The following is a 23,335-nucleotide window of genomic DNA, read 5'->3' as shown; positions in this document are numbered from 1 at the left end:
CTTTGGCATATTGTATTGTCTATTTTTTTTTTTGAATTCTGGGTTGAATTGAAACAATAACTGTTGATGACTTTGCAAATGCTATATAAGCCTAAATAACATAATTGATGATAAACGCCTACTGTATAAGTGATCAAGTATGGTCACATTTGTTAAACCTACCCTTAGGAATGACTTCGACAGCAACACAGTATATTTCGTTTTAAGTGGAAATCAAACAACAATCATTCTCATGACAGAACATTGGTAATAGTCAGTGCCACATATCATAGCTAAGCAGGGCTGAGCTTGGGTTAAACCCTGGATGGGAGACCAAAGGGTAGCAGTTGATATATTTACTCTCCAGTAAGATGCGCTACCCAGCCTATATATATATTTTTTTTTATAGTGGGTATAACATTTAAGATGTGACGTTGTTTTAAAGATACAAATTCAATACAGTTTATACACGGGTTGTCTTTGTTGAAATGTGGTTACCATGATGACATGATCCTGTGTATGAAGTTTCACCCTCAAAACAACAGTTTACCTTTATTACTTTTTTCAAATTCAATGTATTTTCAATGTAGATTCCACATCACAATATTTTGACAAATTACGTTGAAACAACGTTGACTCATCCAGTTTGTGCCCAGGAGCCTACATGTGACCAGATTAATTAGGAGGAGACATGCAGTCGATTGTCATGTAGTCAGCCCCACACTAGAGTTGATATAGTATTATTTATTTTTTTACAATTTATTTGCACTGAAGCTTGATCCAGGCGGTAAAGATTCCGTGATGTAACTGTGCCCTCTTGCCTGCGCACCGCCCCTCTCCCTCAGTCCGCATTTGGTTCTGCAAAAGGAATTGACGGGTGCTGCTTGGAAAATCGGTCTGTCTTTAAGGATTACTGAAGCCAAAAAACGAGACTTCTTGAAGACGAAAAGGTTGCGTTATTATTCCTAGCACTGTCTGAGACAACTTCGCATGCTCCCCATTGGTAGCCTAATTAAATATCCTTATCCTGGCGTTGAAATAAGGAAATGGAGAACTCAGTTGATGTCTTCCTGAGTCGATTAAACAAGGTGGACATTACATGGGAAAGACATATAGTCCTTATTCACTAATCATCCTAACTGCAGTGCCAGTGCGTCATCGAAGACAGGTTTCTGGTGGTTATGGCAGCAAACACACTCTGGAATGAAGTGTGAAAAATAACATTCCAGGCGCAGGTAACTTCAAATTGATATGCTGTAAAACATCTACATCATGGACGTCTTTAAATGTGTCTTGGGCATGGATGTTGTAATTATTCGACAAGTTGAATAGTTGGATAGCCCTACGCATTGCCATTACGCACGAATAATTTCGCGTCCAATTCTTTGCTAACGTTAACAGTAGGCTATAGTGTTAATATGGGCTTGCTTTCGTTAATCAAAAGATCAAAATGAGCGTTTTATTTACGCAAATGAATAGGCCTACACATTCGCACTGATGAGGTATAGCGAATCCAACCAAATCGTCTTTTGATGGTGTGCCTGAACTTGAGAGATTTTCTGATACTTCAAGGGAGTCTTTTCTGTTTAAACGGGGCGTTCATCCGTGTGATATTTGACAGTCTACATATTCCGGAGTTTACTTGCTCAGTAGAGAGCAACCTGTTTCTCATGCCACCACTTGGAGACTGTAGGGAGCCTACTGAAGATTTGTCCTCCCAGACTCTTTTGAATGAAAAGTAGCCTAGTCAAAGAAAAAGCTTTTCAAATGATTACAGGGCTCTGGTAACTTTAACGTTGTTTACCACCTAAATTGTGTTATGCACAGGCGTCGCAAAGCAATGTTTTGGAGACCAACATTTCGAACATTCATTACATATCAACATGTAGGCTAATGGTTGTAATATTTAATTGGAATTAATTACATGCAACAGGTTGTTTTTAGTGAACATGCAAGTATCTGCAATCTATTAGGAGACAGGGGAGTGATTATTTTTCACTAGATCGTTCAAGAAATTAAAAAAATATGTTACAATATTGTTATGATGTAATTGGTAAGTGAATTTTCTGATTCAAAGATAAAAAGGAAAAATCTACGTTTTGAGGGCGAAGAGGAAGGTGTTCTGTGTTGCAACAGGCATTAATTTACAACAGTCAGAGATGAAGGAAAAGTCCAAGAATGCGGCGAAGACGAGACGAGAGAAAGAAAATGGAGAATTTTATGAACTGGCGAAATTACTGCCTTTACCTTCGGCCATCACCTCACAACTGGATAAGGCTTCAATCATTCGGCTGACAACCAGTTACTTGAAGATGAGAGCCGTGTTTCCGGATGGTAAGTTATGCTACCACTATCAATTATGATTAATCATAATTAGGCCTATGTCTTCAGGAGAAGAGGCACATGTCAGTTTTTAAAACATAATATTAGTCTTTGTATTATACTTTTAACAAATACATATTAGAAAGGGCCAGAAAATATAAGAAAATGCATGCCTTTTCATTGCGTTAATTTTGAAATATATGTACATTTTTGGGGTCATGTAGATTACCATTGTCATTCCCCTAGTTAATGTTTCTATGGACAAGGAGAGTTATTTGTCGGAAATGAATCTCCAGTAGAATTTGCCAATTATAAATATATGCATCCCACTGAGCACAGACATCAGTTCAACGTCTAGTTGTGATTTACATTTGGATGAGTTGTCAACTAATGTGAATTCAATGTGAAATCCAAAAAATATCAACATGTCAATGGATTTATATTAAATGTTGGGTACCCAATTACGACATTCCTTTACATTGATGACTTTTTGCAAATCCAACCAATTTTCCACTTTGATTCAACGTCATCACACCGATTTTTTGGCCAGGAAACAACGTTGATTCACCCAGTGTTTGCCCAGTGGGATATGACCATGCATGCCTAAAAGTGCCATTATAATTGTCACCAACTTTCCTCTTTCCCACCTGGTCATACAATTTTAAAAAGTACTTATTTTACAAGATTATAACTTCCCATTAATAATGTTTCACTCCTATACATGTGGCTCTAGATTATGAGTTATAATAAATCATCCAATTATGGTCAATAAAAGGAACACTTCGACAGGCTAAACCTGAGGAAAACAGCCCTCTTCCTCTTTTAGAATTGATCTGTCATCACTCATAAAGTCACAGAAACCTTTAGGCACGGACTAAAAGGGCCACCCGTTAGTTATGGATTTGAGTAGCTAAATGTATGACCATTCAGGGCTGGACCATTTCACCATTAAAATCTTGTGGAATCTATAAATAATTAACCTGTATAACAATATTACAAAAACAAAACGTGTAATCCTACATCTATTATAGTCTTGATCATATTTAATTATAGTAATCAAAAATGTGATTGATGTAATTTCAAATATTTGGAAATCAAATAAATTAATATTCTCATCAATTATTAGGTCAATTCGTTGTTTTTTTTATGGAGCAAAATCAGACACTACCCTAAAACAACTAAATAGCCATACTATTGTAATTTAAAATAAACGCAACTTCCATGACAAAACAGAAATGGATTTATGAACTAATTAATAAACTAAGAACCTACTTCGAGAAAATGATTATGCTGCCTCTTTCAAAAGTACAGACCACAGGCCTCCTTTTTAAATTACATTAACTTACAGGTGAAGTATTATTTAAGCACTCCAAGTTATAGCAAATATGATTAGATAGGATTGTTTGATCTTAATTACAATGTTTCACACGAAATATAGGCCTTCGTTTTTAATTAACTGTAGAAATTAACAGTCACTTCAAATTAATAAGTAGGCCAAGGCTAGGCCAAAATACAGTCTGCCGTAACATTTTTGTTTTTACTTTCTCGTTTGAGATATTGATTATTCTAACATCAGATGTATTGAATATTGTTTGGGTTTACATGTAATTCACGACATCCTGGTACTGAGAGAGATGTGAACTCCGTCCAACGAGTCTATTAATGGCCACTGTCCCTCACATTTGTAAAATGTGTAGGCTTATTTTGCAAGTAACCAATGCTAGACTTGGGCATGACCTCATCGGAGCTGAGTACCGGCACCATCATTTTCTACTGGTTGAGCGAGCTCCTGTTCCTCTTCTAGAATAGTAAATCAAATGTATTGTGGGGCACCTGCACCTAAATTTAAAGAGTAGGCCTACCGGCACCCAAATTGAGTACCGGCACCTATTTCAGTCCAAGTCAAGCACTGCCAATAACTATTCTGGGGATTCAGAAACTTGGACTCGAGGCAGAATTCAATATGATGCGCAAAAGTTTGTGAAATATAGGCCTATCACCTCACGCAAATTATGCATGTTTATCTCGTGCATTCCATGTGCAACGTGTGCAAATTACGCAAATATAGGCCTAATTTATTTTTAGTTTGAGGCAGTTCTTTAAAAAGACTAATAAATAAGCAAACACATTTTTTCACACCACCTCAAATTGCTTCCACTTATGCCTTTAGCGGGGGTGCAAGTGCAACGTCTCTGTCGCAGCCACTTACGTCCGGGTTAGGGTTTGGCCGGGGTAGGCCGTCATTGTAAATAAGAATTTGTTCTTAACTGACATGCCTAGTAAAATAAATAGGAGATTCATGTGTTATAACTGTGCTTCATATAATAGCAGAACCAAATGATCGGGATTGCAGTTGAGACTACATTAAAAATACATGGTGCAAGTGATCAGTGCCATTTGAGATTCTTCACAGATTATTACAGCAATTGGCCTGCAATGGCCTATGCATTTTTTTATTTTATTTTTTTATTTCACCTTTATTTAACCAGGTAGGCTAGTTGAGAACAAGTTCTCATTTAGAACTGCGACCTGGCCAAGATAAAGCATAGCAGTGTGAACAGACAACAACACAGAGTTACACATGGAGTAAACAATAAACAAGTCAATAACACAGTAGGGGGGAAAAATTAGTCTATATACATTGTGTGCAAAAGGCATGAGGAGGTAGGCAATAAATAGGCCATAGGAGCGAATGCTATTGATTAAATTAAAATACATCTTCATCAATCTACACACAATACCCCATAATGACAAAGCGAAAACAGGTTTTTAGCAAATGTATATAAAATAAAAAACAGAAATACCTTACTTAAGTATTCAGACCCTTTGCAATGAGACTCGAAATTTAGCTCAGGTGCATCCTGTTTCCATTGATCATCCTTGAGAAGTTTCTACAACTTGATTGGAGTCCACTTGTGGTAAATTCAATTGATTAGACATGATTTGGAAAGGCACACATCTGTCTATATAAGGTCCCACAGCTGACAGTGCATCTCAGAGCAAATACCAAGCAACGAGGTTGAAGGAATTGTCCGTAGAGCTCCGAGACAGGATTGTGTCGATACACAGATCTGGAGAAGGGTACCAAAAAATGTCTGCAGCATTGAAGGTCCCCAAGAACACAGTGGCTTCCATCATTCTTAAATGGAAGAAGTTTGGAACCACCAAGAGTCTTTCTAGAGCTGATCTTGGTCAGGGAGGTGACCAAGGACCTGATGGTCACTCTGTCACCCTGATGGTCACTCTGAGTTCCAGAGTTACTCTGTGGAGATGGAAGAACCTTCCAGAAGGACAACCATCTCTGCAGCACTCCATCAATCAGGCCTTGATGGTAGAGTGGCCAGACAGAAGCCACTCCTCAGTAAAAGGCACATGACAGCCCACTTGGAGTTTTCCAAAAGGCACCCAAAGGACTCTCAGATCATGAGAAACAAGATTCTCTGGTCTGATGAAACCAGGGTTGAACTCTTTGGCCTGAATGCCAAGCGTCACGTCTGGAGGAAACCTGACACCATCCCTACGGTGAAGCATGGTGGTGGCAGCATCATGCTGTGGGGATGTTTTTCAGCGGCAGGGACTGAGAGACTAGTCAGGATCAAGGGAAAGATGAACAGAGCAAAGTATAGAGAGATCCTCAATGAAAACCTGCTCCAGAGCGCTCAAGACCTAAGACTGGGGCGAAGGTTCACCTTCCAACAGGACAACAACACTAAGCACACAGTCAAGAACGCGCAGGAGTGGCTTCGGGACAAGTCTCTGAATGTCCTTGAGTGGCCCAGCCAGACTCTCCCCATCCAACCTGACAGAGCTTGGGAGGATCTGCAGAGAAGAATGGGAGAAACTCCCCAAATACAGGTGTGCCAAGCTTGTAGCATAATACCCAAGAAGACTCAGGGCTGTAATTGCTGCCAAAGGTGCTTCAACAAATGACTTAGTAATGGGTCTTAATACTTATGTAAATGTGATATTTCATATTTTTTCATATGTTTTAGCTTTGTCATTATGGGGTATTGTGAGTAGATTGATGAAGGAAAACATCAGTTTAATCCATTTTAGAATAAGGCTGTAACGTTCCAAAATGTGGAAAAAGTCAAGGGGTCTGAATACTTTCCAAATGCACTGTATATGATAAGAATAAATGTATAGTTACAGTAACCTCAGAATATAGCCATGGATGTGTTACTCATTTTAAAGGGATACTTCAGGATTTGGGTTTATCTTACTCTTCCCCAGAGTAAGATAAACTCGTGGATACAATTTTTATGTCCCAGTGCAGTTTGAAGGAAGTTGCTAACTAGCGTTAGCTCAATTGCTAACTGGCGTTAGCGCAATGACTGGGAGTATATGGTAAATGCTATCATGCTAGTAGATACCATAGACTTCCAGTCACTGTGCTAAAACATGTTAGCATTGGCTAGCGAAACGACCTATAACGCCCTTCATACAGTATGCAGACATAAAAATGGTATCCATGAGTTCATCTAACTCTGGGGAAGTAAATAAAGGGCTTCATTGCCAAAATACTGAAGTATCCCTTTAAGGTTTAACTTTAGGCTATTTACTGTATTAAAAAAGTTATATATCGAATTGTGTTTGGTTGACAGAGCAACCAAATATCAGCATTTAAGGGAGATGTATCTACTCCTTGGATAGTTCCATCTGAACCAATGGATTAATCTCATTCTTCAACTTTTGTTTTTGGTTGAGTTGGAGACGTGAATCCAACATATCATTTCTTATCTTGTCAACAAGTTAATAGGCTATTTATTGTATTTCAAAAGTGATATTGAATTGTGTTTAGTTGTCAATGGAACCAAATATCACCATTTGAAGGAGATGTATCTTCTGCTTGGATAGTTCTATCTATGCTACTGATTTAGTCTGGCTTTAATTCTATTTTGTCTACAAATTAATAATTGATATGTTGGATTCACGTCTCCATCTCAACCAAACATATAAGTTAAAGAATAAGACTGAATCAAATAAAACTTTAAATTCACTTTAAATAAAGTTTGATTTGATTTAGTCCTATTCTTTAACTTAGATTTTCAGCTGAAATGGAGACGTGAATCCAACATATTAATTATTAGTGATGGAACTATTGAAGCAGAAGATACACCATCAAATGTTGATATTTGGTTGCGCTGACAACCGAACACAATTCAACATCACCAAATATCGCTAGATTTGATATCAACCAGAGCTTGAAACCCTAGGCCTATTGTATTGTTTATTTTAAGTTAAATTCTGGGTTGAATTTAAACAAAAGCTGTTGATGACGTTATAAATGCTATATAGGGCTAAATAGCATCATTGAGTGATAAGGTATGGTCACACTTCCTTTGCTCTGTTAAACCTACTCTTTAGAAAGACTATTTAGTGAATCTATTTAGTTTTTTTAAGTGGAGCTCTCTTATCAATCATTCTAACGAAAGCACAATAATAGTCAGTAACAAATATCAAAGCTACGTTGAAGATCTGACGTTGTTTAAAGGTACAAATTCAACATGTTTTATACAAGATTTGTCTATGTTGAAATTTGGTTACCATGATGACAATCTTGTGGTTGAAATGTCACCCTCAAACAACAGTTGATGACAGTATTTTCCAAATTACAAATTACATTGAAACAACGTTGATTCAACCTGTTTGTGCCCAGTAGGTTGTTTGCATGTCCCAGTGTCCAGCATAATAGACAAATAATATCACAGCAAGTAAGAGTGACTGTAGGAAAAATATACCTTGTTCTTAGTGACATAGGGGATTATGGATGTGGGCATGAGCAAATAATCGGATCTGAGTCAAGCACGAACTAAAATAAAATCTTTAAATACAGCAAAAGTACTGCATAAGGGTGTGTTTCTGAAATCTACTCTCATATGTGACATCTCCCGTTAGTCCAACCTTATACAGGACTGGTGGACATGTGTGCTTGTAGGATTCTGTGCACTCACTTTGCATCAGCTGCAAATACATACACTACTTTCCAACCTATGTGATTTAAAACAAATACACACAACATAATGAGACAGGATAGAGCAGCTTGAAATCCTTTAGTATTACCAAGGAGGATTAACTGTATGTTATACATTACAAGGTTCAATATTTCTCAAACCATTATGAGCAGCATCTCAAGGGACAGTTGTCGTGATTGATGCCCCCTTTAATGCTGGCTGGTGTCCATCTTTTCATTTGGCGTAGAAGACATTGTCATTAACCCGTACCATTGAGATTGCAGTATCTGACCAGACCAGTCAAAAAATAATGTCAGGCTATATATTGGGTCCTCTTCATAGTGTCCTCTTCTCCTGGAAGCAGCTCGGTAATGTATTCTACACCTATTGTGTGTTTCCTCTACAGGGCTGGGGGAGGCCTGGGGCCAGCCTACCAGAATCAGCCCTCTGGACAACATGGCAAAAGAACTGGGCTCCCATCTACTGCAGGTGGGATATTTTCAACACAGATATATGACCCAATATACACAACACAAATATGTAACACAATGGTGCAGTACTATGTATACAACGTACAGTACCAGTCAAAAGTTTGGACACACCTACTCATTCAAGGGTTTTTCTTTATTTTTTATTATTTTCTACATTGTAGAATAATAGTGAAAACATCAAAACTATGAAATAACACATATGGAATCATGTGGTAACCACAAAAGTGTTAAACAAATCAAAATCTATTTTATATTTGAGAAAAGTAGCCACCCTTTGCCTTGATGACAGCTTTGCACACTCTTGGCCTTTCCTGTGTTTGAGCCAATCAGTTGTGTTGTGACAAGGTAAGGGTGGCATACAGAAGACAGCCCTATTTGGTAAAAGACCACTATATGGTACTGTATGTATTTAGGACAATTGTAGTGTTCTGAAGAGGAAATGCCATTGATGTTTCAATGTTTTTGCTATGGAATTTGTTGGCTTTGCCAAGAATTTGTAGTGGATTTCATGCCATGATTAGAGCCAGATGTGATAGAACAGAGTGTGGTTTTTGAAAGACTACAAAAGAGTAGGCATAAAAGGCACTCTTAAGCAATGTCTAATATCTACAATTCTAACTGACCTTCTATGCATGTTATTATACAAAATGGATGGTATATTTTCGGGTCTAACACGTTTTGTTCCCCAGACTCTGGACGGCTTCGTATTCGTTGTCGCTTCAGACGGCAAAATCATGTACATCTCTGAGACTGCATCAGTCCACCTCGGCCTATCCCAGGTAAGACATCACTCTGCCTCCATTTTGGTCCTGGGCCATTGCGTATGCCACGAGCTTTGTGTCTGCCTCCCTCAACACAACCAAGGTCAACTAAGGGGCATCTGCCTCCTGATATGCCTGTTCAACCATTGATTTGACAGTCAGTAAAACAGACTGCAGAATGCTACGCAGAGTTTGCCTAAGTTCACCTAGCACAGATAATTGAGAAGGTATGGGGTGGACACAGAATATGATCTGTCAGTCTATTCTAGGTGTTGTTGAGTTATTTTCCTTTGTGTTTGGGCGCTGTTCATTTTACAATTTGTAGGCAGTCCACCCACTCTGCCCAGAGAGGGTGAAAACGGGCTTTGGTGATAAAATTTCACTTTACATTTTACCAAGACAAATATGATTCTTTATGTTCTGAATCTATCAGTGGGGTCTTTCTCTAAAATATCATTACCAATCCAAAAAGTCGGATTCCGTAACCTAATACATCTGATAATAAGCACCAAGCTCTGTTGATAGAGTGGTGCCACTTCTCGCAGTGACTTTTGAGGATTTGACATGTTGTGGTGGTCTTCTGCAGAAAGCGAAATGAAGGTGGTAGGAGCTGAAAAGAAAAAGCTTGTGGTACGCTCAGTGCTCCGTTGATATCTCACAGAGATACGCTTGTTTTTCTGATACATTTTCACGAAATAACAGGAATTTTGCATTAATGTGAAAAGCGTATACTAAAATATGAAAACACTACATGTCATATCTCAAAATCAATATCTATCTTACCTCTATATTGTTTTATGTTCTCTGGATTATAAGAAAGATGACGAGTTCAACCGTGAGCCTGTCAGTTTGCCTTAATTCTCACACAGCATCCAGCCTAGCTGACACAATGTTATTTTTCAGATTTTTCTGATCACCCTGATCTTGGCCATCCTACAAGGGTTTTTCTTAGCGGAGTATCTACACAATTATACTGAACAAAAATATAAACGCAACATGTAAAGTGTTGGTCCCATGTTTCATGAAGTGATATAAAAGATCCCAGAAATTTTCCATACGCTCAAAAAGCTTATTTCTCAAAAATGTTCTGCACAAATGTGTTTAAATCCCTGTTAGTGACCTTTCTCCTTTGCCAAGATAATCCATCCACCTGACAGGTGTGGCCTATCAAGAATCTGATTAAACAGCATGATCATTACACAGGTGCACCTTGTGCTGAGGACAATAAAAGGCCACTCTAAAATATGCAATTTGTCACACAACACAAAGCCACAGATGTCTCAAGTTTTGAGGACGATTTTTACGCGCTTCAGCACTCAGTGGTCCCATTCTGTGAGCTTCTGTGACCTACCACTTCGTGGCTGAGCCACTGTTGCTCCTAGACGTTTCCAGTTCACAATAACAGCTGACAAACTGCTTGTTGGAAAGGTGGCATCCTATGACGGTGACACGTTGAAAGTCACTGAGCTTTTCAGTAAGACCATTCAATGTTTGTCTATGGAGATTGCATGGCGGTGTGCTCAATTTTATACACCTGTCAGCAACGGGTGTGGCTGAAATAGCCAAATCCGCTAATTTGAAGGGGTGTCCACATACTTTTGTATACTGTATATAGTGTATTTTATTCTGTTTTCCCTGCCTTAACTGAGGTCCAGGCAGTTTGACTGAGAAGCAGTGTATCGTTGCTGGTTTGGCTTATATATATTCCATTAGGACAGCGTGATCAGCATTCTTCGCTGCTTGACATGCCCACTTCATCAGTATTGGTGTTCCCCCAGAGAGAGATGCTCTGTCTAACTAACCCACTCTCCACACGTGGACTCCCACCGAATCATCTCATTATTCACACGCGGTGACTGAGAATAGCGAAATGGAGTCAGCGGCAGCCTCCCTCAAAACAGAGGTTTATCCTTAAAGTACTGTCTCTGATGTGTTATAGTCTTGGCCTCCACTTCAAGCATACCGTCATTCTATCTGGTTCACTTTCCAAAAGGGTAGAACGTAGACTTTTGGGGGTGCCCTAGAAGTAGTGGTCCTGACCTAAGCAACTATTTTATGAATCAGTTTTTTAAAATGGAGGTGCCCACATTGATTTTAGTTGAGCTACTTACAGTATAGGGGTGTTCTGCTTATGAAAGTGACCAGAACCTAAAGTATGGAACCGCTGTCATCCTAACACTGCACTCATGTAAAGAGATTGTGTACTGAGCTGTGGATAGCAAACAGAAATGCTGATGTCTTGAATGTACCTCCCCTAAGCAAACTTGGACAGACACATTGACGGCTGTGCTCAGAAAGCATTCGAGAGAACAGGGGGGCTGAGCAACAGCAATAACTCAATCCAATAAAAACAGCCCAACCACCCACTCTGAATGTGGCGCTCTTGCACGCAGGCCTGATGTAAATTATGCTTGTGCACACCTGTGTACGCTGTCAAGCTTATTCAAATGGACCATCCACTGTTGTTGATATCTTGTGTGTGTGTGTGTGTATGTGTGTGTGTGTGTGTGTGTGTGTGTGTGTGTGTGTGTGTGTGTGTGTGTGTGTGTGTGTGTGTGTGTGTGTGTGTGTGTGTGTGTGTGTGTGTGTGTGTGTGTGTGTGTGTGTGTGTGTGTGTTGGAGTGTCAGTGTAGTATGTGTGAGTGTGTGGGTAGAGTCCAGTGAGTATGCAGGGCCAGTGCAAGTCAGTGTCAGTGTGTGTGTGTGTGTGTGTGTGTGTGTGTGTGTGTGTGTGTGTGTGTGTCTGTGTGTGTGTGTGTGTGTGTGTGTGTGTGTGTGTGTGTGTGTGTGTGTGTGTGTGTGTGTGTGTGTCTGTGTGTGTGTGTGTGTGTGTGTGTGTGTGTGTGTGTGTGTGTGTGTGTGTGTGTGTGTGTGTGTGTGTGTGTGTTAAGTGGGCTAAGGTTAGTGTCGTTTTAAAATTAACTGTGAAAGACAAAACAGTATGTTGAGAACGCTTCTGTTTAAACACTGAGGTTAACCCATCTTCCATTGTAAAATCTAGATGCCTGTTAAGTATCAGTAACCCACATATCTTAACTTACATTGGTGCTTTTACACACCAGTGGCGGTCAGTGCCATTTAAGATGAGGGACGATTTTTTTTCCATGAGCATGGCCTTATTTCTATTACATCATATTGTATGACTCTCATTCACATTCCATTCACCCAGTTCAATGTAACAGCGATAGGTTTAGGCTACTACATGATACTCACATTTTCCATATACCCATCATAAGGTTGCTACAACCTAGCCTATGAATGACAGTTTACAGCGTCGGTGCACACAGGTCGAGAGACAAATTTGAGGTGACAGACAGTGAGACATGGACAGACAGTGACATTCAATACTGTTTTGCACAATCTTGTCTGCAGTTGCAAACGAGAGTTTATATTGGACAAATTCAGGTATGTTTAGCCCTGTTTTGTTCCGTTTGTTTCCGTTTAAGAAATGTTTTTCAACAGAATCAGCGGAATGAATACACCCCTGATCACTCGTAAACACAATTCACTTTCATAGCAGCCACGTTGTATTCCTTATCGCATCTATGCGCTCTCCTTCTCTCACCTCTTCCCTTCATTTGTGAACTTCAATGCACAACACATCAGCTGTGTGTGACCAGGCAAAAAAAAACATTCCAAGCCAAACCGCTACACACAGCCTACATCGTTGTCACCATATTAGCTAAAGTAAAGTCATAGTCAGCATAGCTAATAGCACTAACGTGTTAGTAAACCCACTACAATCATGCAGTAATGTTACAGTGTACAGTCAGTAAGCAGTAAGTGTGCGGCTCTCCTTTATTTTTAAGTTTTCTACTCCGCTAGCCAGCACCTCGCCTAAATAGTTGTGTGTTTCTTTTTCTTCTAGATCAATAAATTAGTAATACCAAAAGCTTACCTTGACTTGGAAGAGTTCCAGTGTCATGTTGGGAAAGTCAAAGCCAGCTAGCTAACATAGCATCCCTCTGTTTGAGCAGGGTGTTTCAGTAGGCTAAACTAGCTAGCTGCATTTGCTAGCTAAGTAAGTGAAACTGAAACTGAAAAAAAAGTACGAAATCTCTATTTCTCTCTTGCTTCTCCTTCATTTTGGAAGATATTAATTTGTTCAAAACTGTTCAACTATTGTCTTTCTCTCTCTTTGAGTCAACTACTCACCACATTTTATACACTTCAGTGCTAGCTAGCTGTAGCTTATGCTTTCAGTACTAGATTAATCCTCTGATCCTTTGATTGAGTGGACATCATGTCAATTCATGCTGCAAGAGCTCTGATAGGCTGGAGGACGTCCTCCGGAAGTTATCATAATTACTGTGTCTATGGAAGGGGGTGAGAAACAAGCACCTCCTAGGTTTTGTATTGAAGTCAATGTACCCAGAGGATGACGGAAGCTAGCTGTCCTCCGGCTACACCGTGGTTCCACCCTAAAGAATGCTGTTGAGGCTACTGTAGACCTTCTTTGCAAAATAGTGTTTTAATAAATTATTTGGGATGTGATTAAATTGAGTATAGTTTTATCTAAAAAGGATAGCTTTTTAATTTTTTTACAATAAAACATTTTATGAAATTCACTGAGGAGGATGGTTCTCCCCTTCCTCCTCTGAGGAGCCTCCACTGTTACACACATATTTCACTTGTTGCTCCTGAACACCATTTCTGTGACACCAAAAAGCAGAGCAGTCCTCTATGATCAGTACCAATGCTCTCTCACTACAAGCATGGATTCTCGAGCCTAACTCCACACTATAAAGAAACCAATTTGTTGTTGAAGTGGGGAGCAGTGATCCGCTCGCTGAGTGACCCAGCCCCCAAATTTGAGAGGTAAAATAGATCAGAGAGGAGCCTAGACGGTGTTCTGTGTTCTCATGCAAATGATTGGTTCTTTCATAAATTAACCCGAGTGTTTCCTGACATCATCCGCCTTTGAGGCGGAGCTGAAAGTGATGCAGAGATCAATTTTTGTCCCCTTCCTCACTTCCAACACACACACATATGCATGTACCCATGCAGGCACAGGCACTCACACACACACACACACACACACACACACACACACACACACACACACACACACACACACACACACACACACACACACACACACACACACGCACACACACACACACACACACACACACACACACACACACACACACACACACACACACACACACACACACACACACACACACACACACACACACACACACACACACACAAAGTCAGTGTCCCCCTTCAATAGGCATTTCTCTTTGATAATGTAATCCCTTGTAATGACAGAGTATCATCCTGCTAAATGATCAAAAGACCTCAAAACACCATTCAGAAAGACTCTGTCTTCTTCACTGCTGTTTTAAGATGGCGCCAGAGAAGAAGGCAGACGTTTTACGTGCCCCAAACCGATTGTGTTTTTTTGTTTGTTTATTTGCGTTGTTTATACCTTTTTTTTTCTTATTCTTATCCATATTTTTTTTAAACTGCATTGTTGGTTAGGGGCTCGTAAGTAAGCATTTCACTGTAAGGTGTTGTATTCGGCGCATGTGACTAATAACATTTGATTTGATTTGTTAGGGATGACATGTCACTGAAGAAATGATATGCTGGTCTCTAACGTATATAATGCAACTTGTCATTTTCTCAAATTTCAGGCTGATGAAACTTGATGTGATGTGATTAACCGGTGCCCCCACACATTGACTCTGTACCGGTACCCCCTGTATATAGCCTCGCTATTGTTATTTTACTGCTGCCGTTTAATTATTTGTTATTTTATTTTCTATTTTTTATTCATCTAATTTTTACTTTACACTTATTTTTCTTAAAACTTCTTAAGCATTGTTGGTTAAGGGCTTGTAAGTAAGCATTTCACCTGTTGTATTCGGCTCATGTGACAAATAACATTTGATTTGATTGATTTGTTTCCGTCAGGTGGAGCTGACGGGCAACAGTATATTTGAGTACATCCACCAATCAGACCATGATGAGATGACGGCCGTTCTCAGCGCCCATCAGCCCCTCCACCATCACTTCCTGCAAGGTGCCTAACATGCTAGATTCATTCACTCTCCTTTTCTATTTTCTTTTCTCCTTTTTTCTTCCTCTCTTTCTGTCTTTCTTATTCTATCTCTGTCTCTGTCTTTCTTTCCCTTCCCTTTCCCTTTCTACTTCTATCTCTTTCTCTCCGAACCAAGTCAGTTGATCACGATTTTCCCTCATGCAAAATGTACTCAACTCTCTGTACGTTTAGAAGCAACAGTGTTGCTACTTCAATGAGGTCTACCTCTACCGTAAGAAGGAAGGCAACTATAACAACGTAGTACTTGTGTACAAAGTACAATGTGTAGCACCATGATGCATAATACAAGACAATACTCAGGCAGCCTCTCTCTCTCTCAGAGCAGCAGGCAGGTTTTCATTATCTTAGTCTAGGAACAGCATCTTAAGTCTTATGTGATAACAGCACTCGACATTCTGTGGAGTACCATCTTTGGGTGAGTTTAATAAGACCCCCCCACACACACACACGCACGCACGCACGCACGCACGCACGCACGCACGCACGCACGCACGCACGCACACACACACACACACACACACACACACACACACACACACACACACACACACACACACACACTTGGGCTAACAACATCCACATTTGGTATTGGTATTTGGTATTTTATTAGGATCCCCATTAGCTGTTGCGAAAGCAGCAGCTATTCTTCCTGGGGTCCACACAAAACATGAAACATGACATAATACAGAACATTAATAGACAAGAACAACTCAAGGACATTTAACCAGGGTTTGTGTGTGTGACTGTGGTGGTGAAATATTTTTATTTGTCTATGTCTCCTCTCTCTCTCTGTGTGTGTGCGTGTGTGTTACAGAGTACGAAATTGAGCGCTCTTTTTTCCTGAGGATGAAGTGTGTATTGGCCAAGCGTAATGCAGGACTGACGTGTGGAGGATATAAGGTACTACTATAATGAAATTAAATATTTGAAATCACATTTCTTAGTTACTGTATTCCATGATAATCTGCGTCTCTGGAAGTAGTAAACATTTCATGAATATCAATACAAGAGAGAAAGTAGCTAATTCAAATTAACACCTACAATTGAAATGTGTCAGTTCAAAACAAATATTTCTTCTTTCTTCTATTTTGAGATTAACATTTTCTTTGTTCAATTAAGGCTATAATGTTATTATAGTGTTATTACAGTGTTCGCAGGTTATTTGAAACTGCATATTGTTTGTCTGAGAGTCTCAGCAGCTGCAGCATTTCCACTTGACTCACTCAAATCTCCAACAACAACTACCTCTTCTAAAACCCAGTCCACAGTCGTTCCTCCACCATCCTCCTCTCTGGATGCAACGGCAATATTCTTCACTCTCTACTTCTTCCCTCTCTTCCCCTCGTCCCCTATAATATACATCACCTAGCAGATTGCAATTGATATCTGTTGTAAACTTACAGTTGAAGTCGGAAGTTTACATACACCTTAGCCAAATACATTTAAACTCAGTTTCACAATTCCTGACATTTAATCCTAGTAAAAATGCCCTGTCTTAGGTCAGTTAGGATCACCGCTTTATTTTAAGGATGTGAAGTGTCAGAATAATAGTAGAGAGAATGATTTATTTCAGCTTTTATTTCTTTCATCACATTCCCAGTGGGTCAGAAGTTTACATACACTTAATTAGTATTTGGTAGCATTGCCTTTAAATTGTTTAACTTGGGTCTGTCACGTTCCTGACCTTATTTTCCTTTGTTTAGCTTTGTTTAGTTGGTCAGGACGTGAGCTGGGTGGGCAGTCTATGTTATGTGTTTCTATGTTTAGGATCATTGGTAATTAGCCTGATATGGTTCTCAATCAGGGGCAGGTGTTTTACGTTTCCTCTGATTGAGAACCATATTAAGGTAGGCTGTTCACACCGTTTGTTTGTGGGTGATTGTCTTCCGTGTCAGTGTTTGTACCACACGGGACTGTTTCGTTTGTCTAGTCTGTTCCTGTTCGTGCGTTCTTCGTTATATGTAAGTTCTCATGTTCAGGTCGGTCTACGTCGTTTGTTATTTTGTAATTTATCAAGTGTGTTTCGTGTTCGTCTTGTTTCAATAAAATCTCATTATGTATTCCACAAAAGCTGCGTTTTGGTCCGATCCCTGCTCCTCCTCAGACGAGGAGGAGAACAATCGTTACAGGGTCAAACGTTTTGGGTAGCCTTCCACAAGCTTCCCACAATAAGTTGGATGCATTTTGGCCCATTCCTCCTGACAGAGATGGTGTAACTGAATCAGGTTTGTAGGCCTCCTTGCTCGCACATGCTTTTTCAGTTCTACCCACAAATGTTCTATGGGATTGAGGTCAGGGCTTTGTGTTGGCCACTCCAATACCTTGACTTTTTTGTCCTTAAGCCATTTTGCCATAACTTTGGAAGTATGCTTGAGGTCATTGTCCATTTGGAAGACCCATTTGTGACCAAGCTTTAACTTCCTGACTGATATCTTGAGATGTTGCTTCAAAATATCCACATAATTTCCCTCCCTCATGATGCCATCTATTTTGTGAAGTGCACCAGTCCCTCCTGCAGCAAAGCACCCCCACAACATGATGCTGCCACCCCCGTGCTTCACTGTTGGGATGGTGTTCTTCGGCTTGCAAGCCTCCCCCTTTTTCCTCCAAACATAACGATGGTCATTATGGCCAAACAGTTCTATTTTTGTTTCATCAGACCAGAGAACATTTCTCCAAAAGTACAATCTTTGTCCCCATGTGCAGTTGCTGGCTTTTTTATGGCGGTTTTGGAGCAGTGGCTTCTTCCTTGCTGAGCGGCCTTTCAGGTTATGTCGAGATAGGACTCATTTTACTGTGGATATAGATACTTTTGTACCTGTTTCCTCCAGCATCTTCAAGGTCCTTTGCTGTTGTTCTGGGATTGATTTTCACTTTTCGCACCAAAGTATGTGGTACCTTCAGGCGTTTGGAAATTGCTCCCAAGGATGAACCAGACTGGCTGATTGGCTGATTTCTTTTGATTTTCCCATGATGTCAAGCGAAGAGGCACTGAGTTTGAAGGTAGGCCTTGAAATACATCCACAGGTACACCTCCAATTGACTCAAATTATGTCAATTGGCCTATCAGAAGCTTCTAAAGCCATGACATCATTTTCTGGAATTTTCCAAGCTGTTTAAAGGCACAGTCAACTTATGACCCACTGGAATTGTGATACAATGTGAAATAATCTGTCTGTAAACAATTGTTGGAAAAATTACTTGTGTCATGCACTAAGTAGATGTCCTAACCAACTTGCCAAAACTATAGTTTGTTAACAAGAAATATGTGGTGGTTGAAAAGCGAGTTTTAATGACTCCAACCTAAGTGTATGTAATCTTCCGACTTCAACTGTACATTGCCAATAAACAAGCCGTTTATGTTAAGTAGTAGAATAAATCATCTGTGTGCACTGGGCGGCCGCTACTGAATGGCCGGACAAGCATAGGTTAACAGGAAGTGAGGAAGATAAATAGCGCCATTAGCATCTAGGCACGTGGCTGTTCCAGGGAGGGAGGGCTGGAGGGGAGCAGTGGAGGGGGGGGAGCGGTGGAGAGGGGCACTTAGTGGGGTGCAGGCTGAATTTGAGCCTGCTCTTGCTTTTGCGGAGTTAGTGAGAGCAAGTTTGTTGTATCTCAATCTACCGTATCTATCTCTCGGATCCACCTAAATGTGGACACAAAATCACATTCTGGACACATAAGGCAAGGTGTAAAGCCTCTTTGTCTAGCTATATCTATATCTGTATCTATCTCTGTATTGCTGTGTAAAGCCCCTCTCATCTCTCTGCTCCGCAGGTGATCCACTGCAGTGGATATTTGAAGATCCGTCAGTACGTGATGGACATGGCGCTGTTTGACTCGTGTTATCAGATCGTGGGTCTGGTGGCGGTGGGCCACTCCCTGCCTCCCAGTGGTATCACAGAGATCAAGCTCCATAGTAACATGTTCATGTTCAGGGCCAGCCTGGACCTCAAGCTCATTTTCCTGGACTCCAGGTATGGGAGTGAGGGGGCAGCAGCTACTCTTCCTGGGGTCCTGCAAAATTAAGGCAGTTTATACAGTCTCTTATGGCATGTCTTGTGGGGTATGCATGGGTGTCCGAGCTGTGCGCCAGTAGTTCAAACAGACAGCTCAGTGCATTCAGCATGTCAATACCTCTCATAAATACAAGTAGTGATGAAGTCAATCTCTCCTCCACTTTCAGCCAGGAGAGATTGATATGCATATTATTAATATTAGCTCTCTGTGTACATCCAAGGGCCAGCCGTGCTGCCCTGTTCTGAGCCAATTGCAATTTTCCTAAGTCCCTCTTTGTGGCACCTGACCACACGACTGAACAGTAGTCCAGGTGCGACAAAACTAGGGCCCGTAGGACCTGCATTGTTGATAGCGCTGTTAAGAAGGTAGAGCAGAGCTTTATTATGGACAGACTTCTCCACGTTTTAGCTACTGTTGTATTAATATGAGGGAGGGAGGGAGGGAGGGAGGGAGGGAGGGAGGGAGGGAGGGAGGGAGGGAGGGAGGGAGGGGAAAAAACATACAATGTATGTAAAATGAGACAGAAAAATATAATTAAAATAAAAAACAAACACAACAAAGGATGTGAACATCATGATTTAAAATGTTTTACTTTTGACTCCTGAACTCTGGATTCAAGGGTGGCTGAGTTGACGGGACACGAACCCCAGGACCTGATCGAGAAGACACTGTACCACCATGTGCACGGCTGTGACGCATTCCATCTACGCTTCGCTCACCACCTCTGTGAGTCAGTCCCCCTCTGTGAACACATTGTGACACTTCTAACTAAACAACCCACACTCTCCTTGAGAGGGCTAGTGTTTCTGTAAGTGGCAACTGTGGAGTTTCTCACAAAATATGCATGCAGGTTTAAGAGGAAAATTAAAAGGATACAGTATTCATGACTCAAGGTATTCATGAGTATGTCAATGGAACTGAGCCTTTTGCAGTCACTCTCTCCCAAGCATTCTGTCTGCATTCTATAGCTATATGTGCACTTCTCTTTCTCTCCCTCAGTCTTTTATTCAGGCACAGTGCAGTCTGGGATTTGATCTCTCACCCCCATCTTTCTCTCTCACCCCTCCCTCTTCTGCAGTGTTGGTGAAAGGGCAGGTCACCACTAAGTACTACCGTATGTTGTCCAAGCACGGGGGCTGGGTGTGGGTGCAGAGCTACGCCACCATCGTCCACAACAGCCGCTCCTCCAGACCCCACTGCATCGTCAGCGTCAACTATGTTCTCACGTGAGTCAACACTTTTACCTTTCGACCTGAGTGGTGCTGTGACAGGTGAATCATGTCCTAAAAAAACGTCAATTTAATAGTCTTGGGGAAGAAAGTTTGGGTTTGTAAGGTGGTGCACCCGGTGTGTGTGTGTGTGTGTTATGCTAATCAAAGCTGTTCTGTGCTGTATGTATATGTCTCGTCACAGGGACGTAGAGTATAAAGATATGCAGCTGTCTCAGGAGCAGAGTCGAGCGGCCAAATCCAGCTTGGCCTTTAAGAGTGGCCCGGCCTCCTCTCAGGACCCCCGCAAACAACTTAAAGCCAAAGCAGTCAAGATCAAGAGCAAACTCAAAACAGCCCCCTACCCTCAGGTACTACTGCTCCTCACACCAAGTTACTAATACTGTTCATATGCACATACAGTAGCCGATGTTATGATGAATAGCTTTTGCCAGCTTGGAAAAAGAGGAGACACTTCACAATCAGTAACTTTCCTCTTGAAAAGGAAAATATAACAAAGTGACTTGTTGATTCTTTGTCATAGCTCAACAAATGAGCTGTACTCAGCACTGTCTTCATTGCCTGTCTTTGATAGAAAAGAACAACACCACCATAACCTGCTGTCTATTGCCTCCACCTCCAGCCCAACATCACCTACCATCCAGACAAGCTGGACTGCTCCCCCCAAGGAGAGGCCTGGAAGGAGAGCCCCCCCTACACCCTGACCCCCTGCCAGGGGCAGAGCTCTGGCCCCTCTGGAGGCCCAGAAGCTGGAGAGGTCCTGTGTAGCATCAGCGCCCCGTATGGCCTCTCCTTCCCCAACCCATATGGACACCTACCCCACACGGACTCCCAGAGGAGGTTGCGACCCACCCAGGGTTTCTCTACCACCTCGCCCTCCCCGGCTTCCCCCAGCCTGGCCGCCCGGCAGCTGCTCAGCTCCCTGCAGGATCGAGGGGGCGAGGGGCGCTGGAGCTGTGCCAACGCCAAAACCCATCCCGGTCATGCCCTGAGGCCCTCTGTTGCATCGTGTGCCATCACCACTGCCACTGCAGCAGCGTATTCCGGTATGGCTCTGGTTCAAAAGCATGGGGAAAGGCGGGCTCCCAATCAGTGCTGAGGAACGCAGAGCTCTTTCCACAAGCTTTTAAATGCACCACTAACTGATATAATCAGTTTACACTAGCATTGCTACATTTAACCAGAAATGGTACACTGTAACTGAAAACTGTAATTGATACAGTAATTTGGGGTATTATCAACAATCAAATACTGAGAAACATTTTACTGCAGCATACTGTAAATGATGGTGCATTCTGGGAACATTTGTGGGCGGGGAAAGAATTGCTATATTTCAAATGATACTGTAATTCAGTCTCACAGAATATAGTACCGTACCGTATTTTTTGAGTGCCAAAAACCTTTTGACTACTAGTAGATGCATGGTATTATTGTTTCTGGCTCATTAACATATTTTGAGGCGTGCCTTGTAAGAGGCTATATTTGTTGCACCATTACTGAAAGTGCTGTACCAATTGAATTGCTATGTGGTAGTAGTGCCCCATCATTTAAAAATGTATAAGGGACAGATTGGTGTGGCAGCAAGTCTTAAACCAGCGACTTACCAAACTTCTAGAGGTGTCTGGCTATAGCCTCTATAGCATTTTAGTCTGAATCTCATGGAGCATTTCATTTCTTCACAGGCTCTACAGCGAGCAGGGGGTACCCCCCCAGCGAACCCCTCCATGGCGTCCTCTCCAGCTGCGCGACCCTGCGCCCTATCAGCAGGTACAAGGAAGAGCCCTACGAGCATCACACGCTTGGCCAGAGGAAGACCACAGAGGACCGCCTGCCCTCCCAGTCACAGGCCACAAAACAGGACAGCAAGCTGCCGTTCAATCGAGACCACCTCCACAAGGGCTCAGAGGGAGGTGGTTGCATAGTAGGGGAGAAGCCTTTGTCCTGTCCTCTGCTGAGTAGCTCTGTGCTGGAGAAGGCGAGCTATAAGCAGTCCGGGTCCCTCCACAGCCTGGGCCAGCCCTTCCCCATGCAGGTGGTGCTAGAGCAGCGCAGGAGGCTGTGTATGATGGAGTCCCCCTACAGCCACAGTGCCACTGGCCCCTTGGAGCACACGGACAGCAATTGGGAGCGGAGGACCCCCAAGCTGCTGGAGCCTGAAGCGGGGGAGAGGAGGATGTGGATGGGGGTTGGAGTTGAAGTTGGGGTTGGGATGGGGGTGGGAGTTGAAGTTGGGGTTGGGATGGGGGTGGGAGTTGGGGCAGGCCTGCCGGCCCAGGCTCCGTACATGTCTTTGAACCTCCACCACGTCTTGGCCAAACACAGCTCCTTCCAGGCCCCGCCCTACGCTGCCCTCGGCCATTTGTCGGACAGCTACGGTTACCGTGGTGATGAAATGGGTTCTTATGGCTACAAGAGCCAAAGCCCCGCCTCTGGCTCCTCCCCTGAGACCCACAGGGAGATCCCTCATTACATCGGCACGTCCGTCATCATCACCAACGAGAGGTGA

General features: G+C 41.8%; 1 protein-coding gene across 1 annotated transcript; it reads left to right on the top strand.

Annotated features, from left to right (window-relative positions):
* Nucleotides 1-2,138: 2,138 nt before the first annotated feature.
* On the top strand, nucleotides 2,139-23,335 carry LOC120043860 (single-minded homolog 2-like). The gene is made up of 11 exons (XM_038988464.1): nucleotides 2,139-2,313; nucleotides 8,662-8,744; nucleotides 9,436-9,525; nucleotides 15,433-15,541; nucleotides 16,395-16,480; nucleotides 19,358-19,557; nucleotides 20,220-20,326; nucleotides 20,679-20,826; nucleotides 21,014-21,179; nucleotides 21,452-21,875; nucleotides 22,512-23,335. Exons 1-11 carry the CDS (start codon nucleotides 2,139-2,141, stop codon nucleotides 23,333-23,335), a joined length of 2,412 nt encoding a protein of 803 aa, XP_038844392.1.

Source organism: Salvelinus namaycush, chromosome 3, assembly GCF_016432855.1.
Source record: "Salvelinus namaycush isolate Seneca chromosome 3, SaNama_1.0, whole genome shotgun sequence".
NCBI lineage: Eukaryota > Metazoa > Chordata > Actinopteri > Salmoniformes > Salmonidae > Salvelinus > Salvelinus namaycush.
This window is presented reverse-complemented; position numbering and strand designations above follow the sequence as displayed.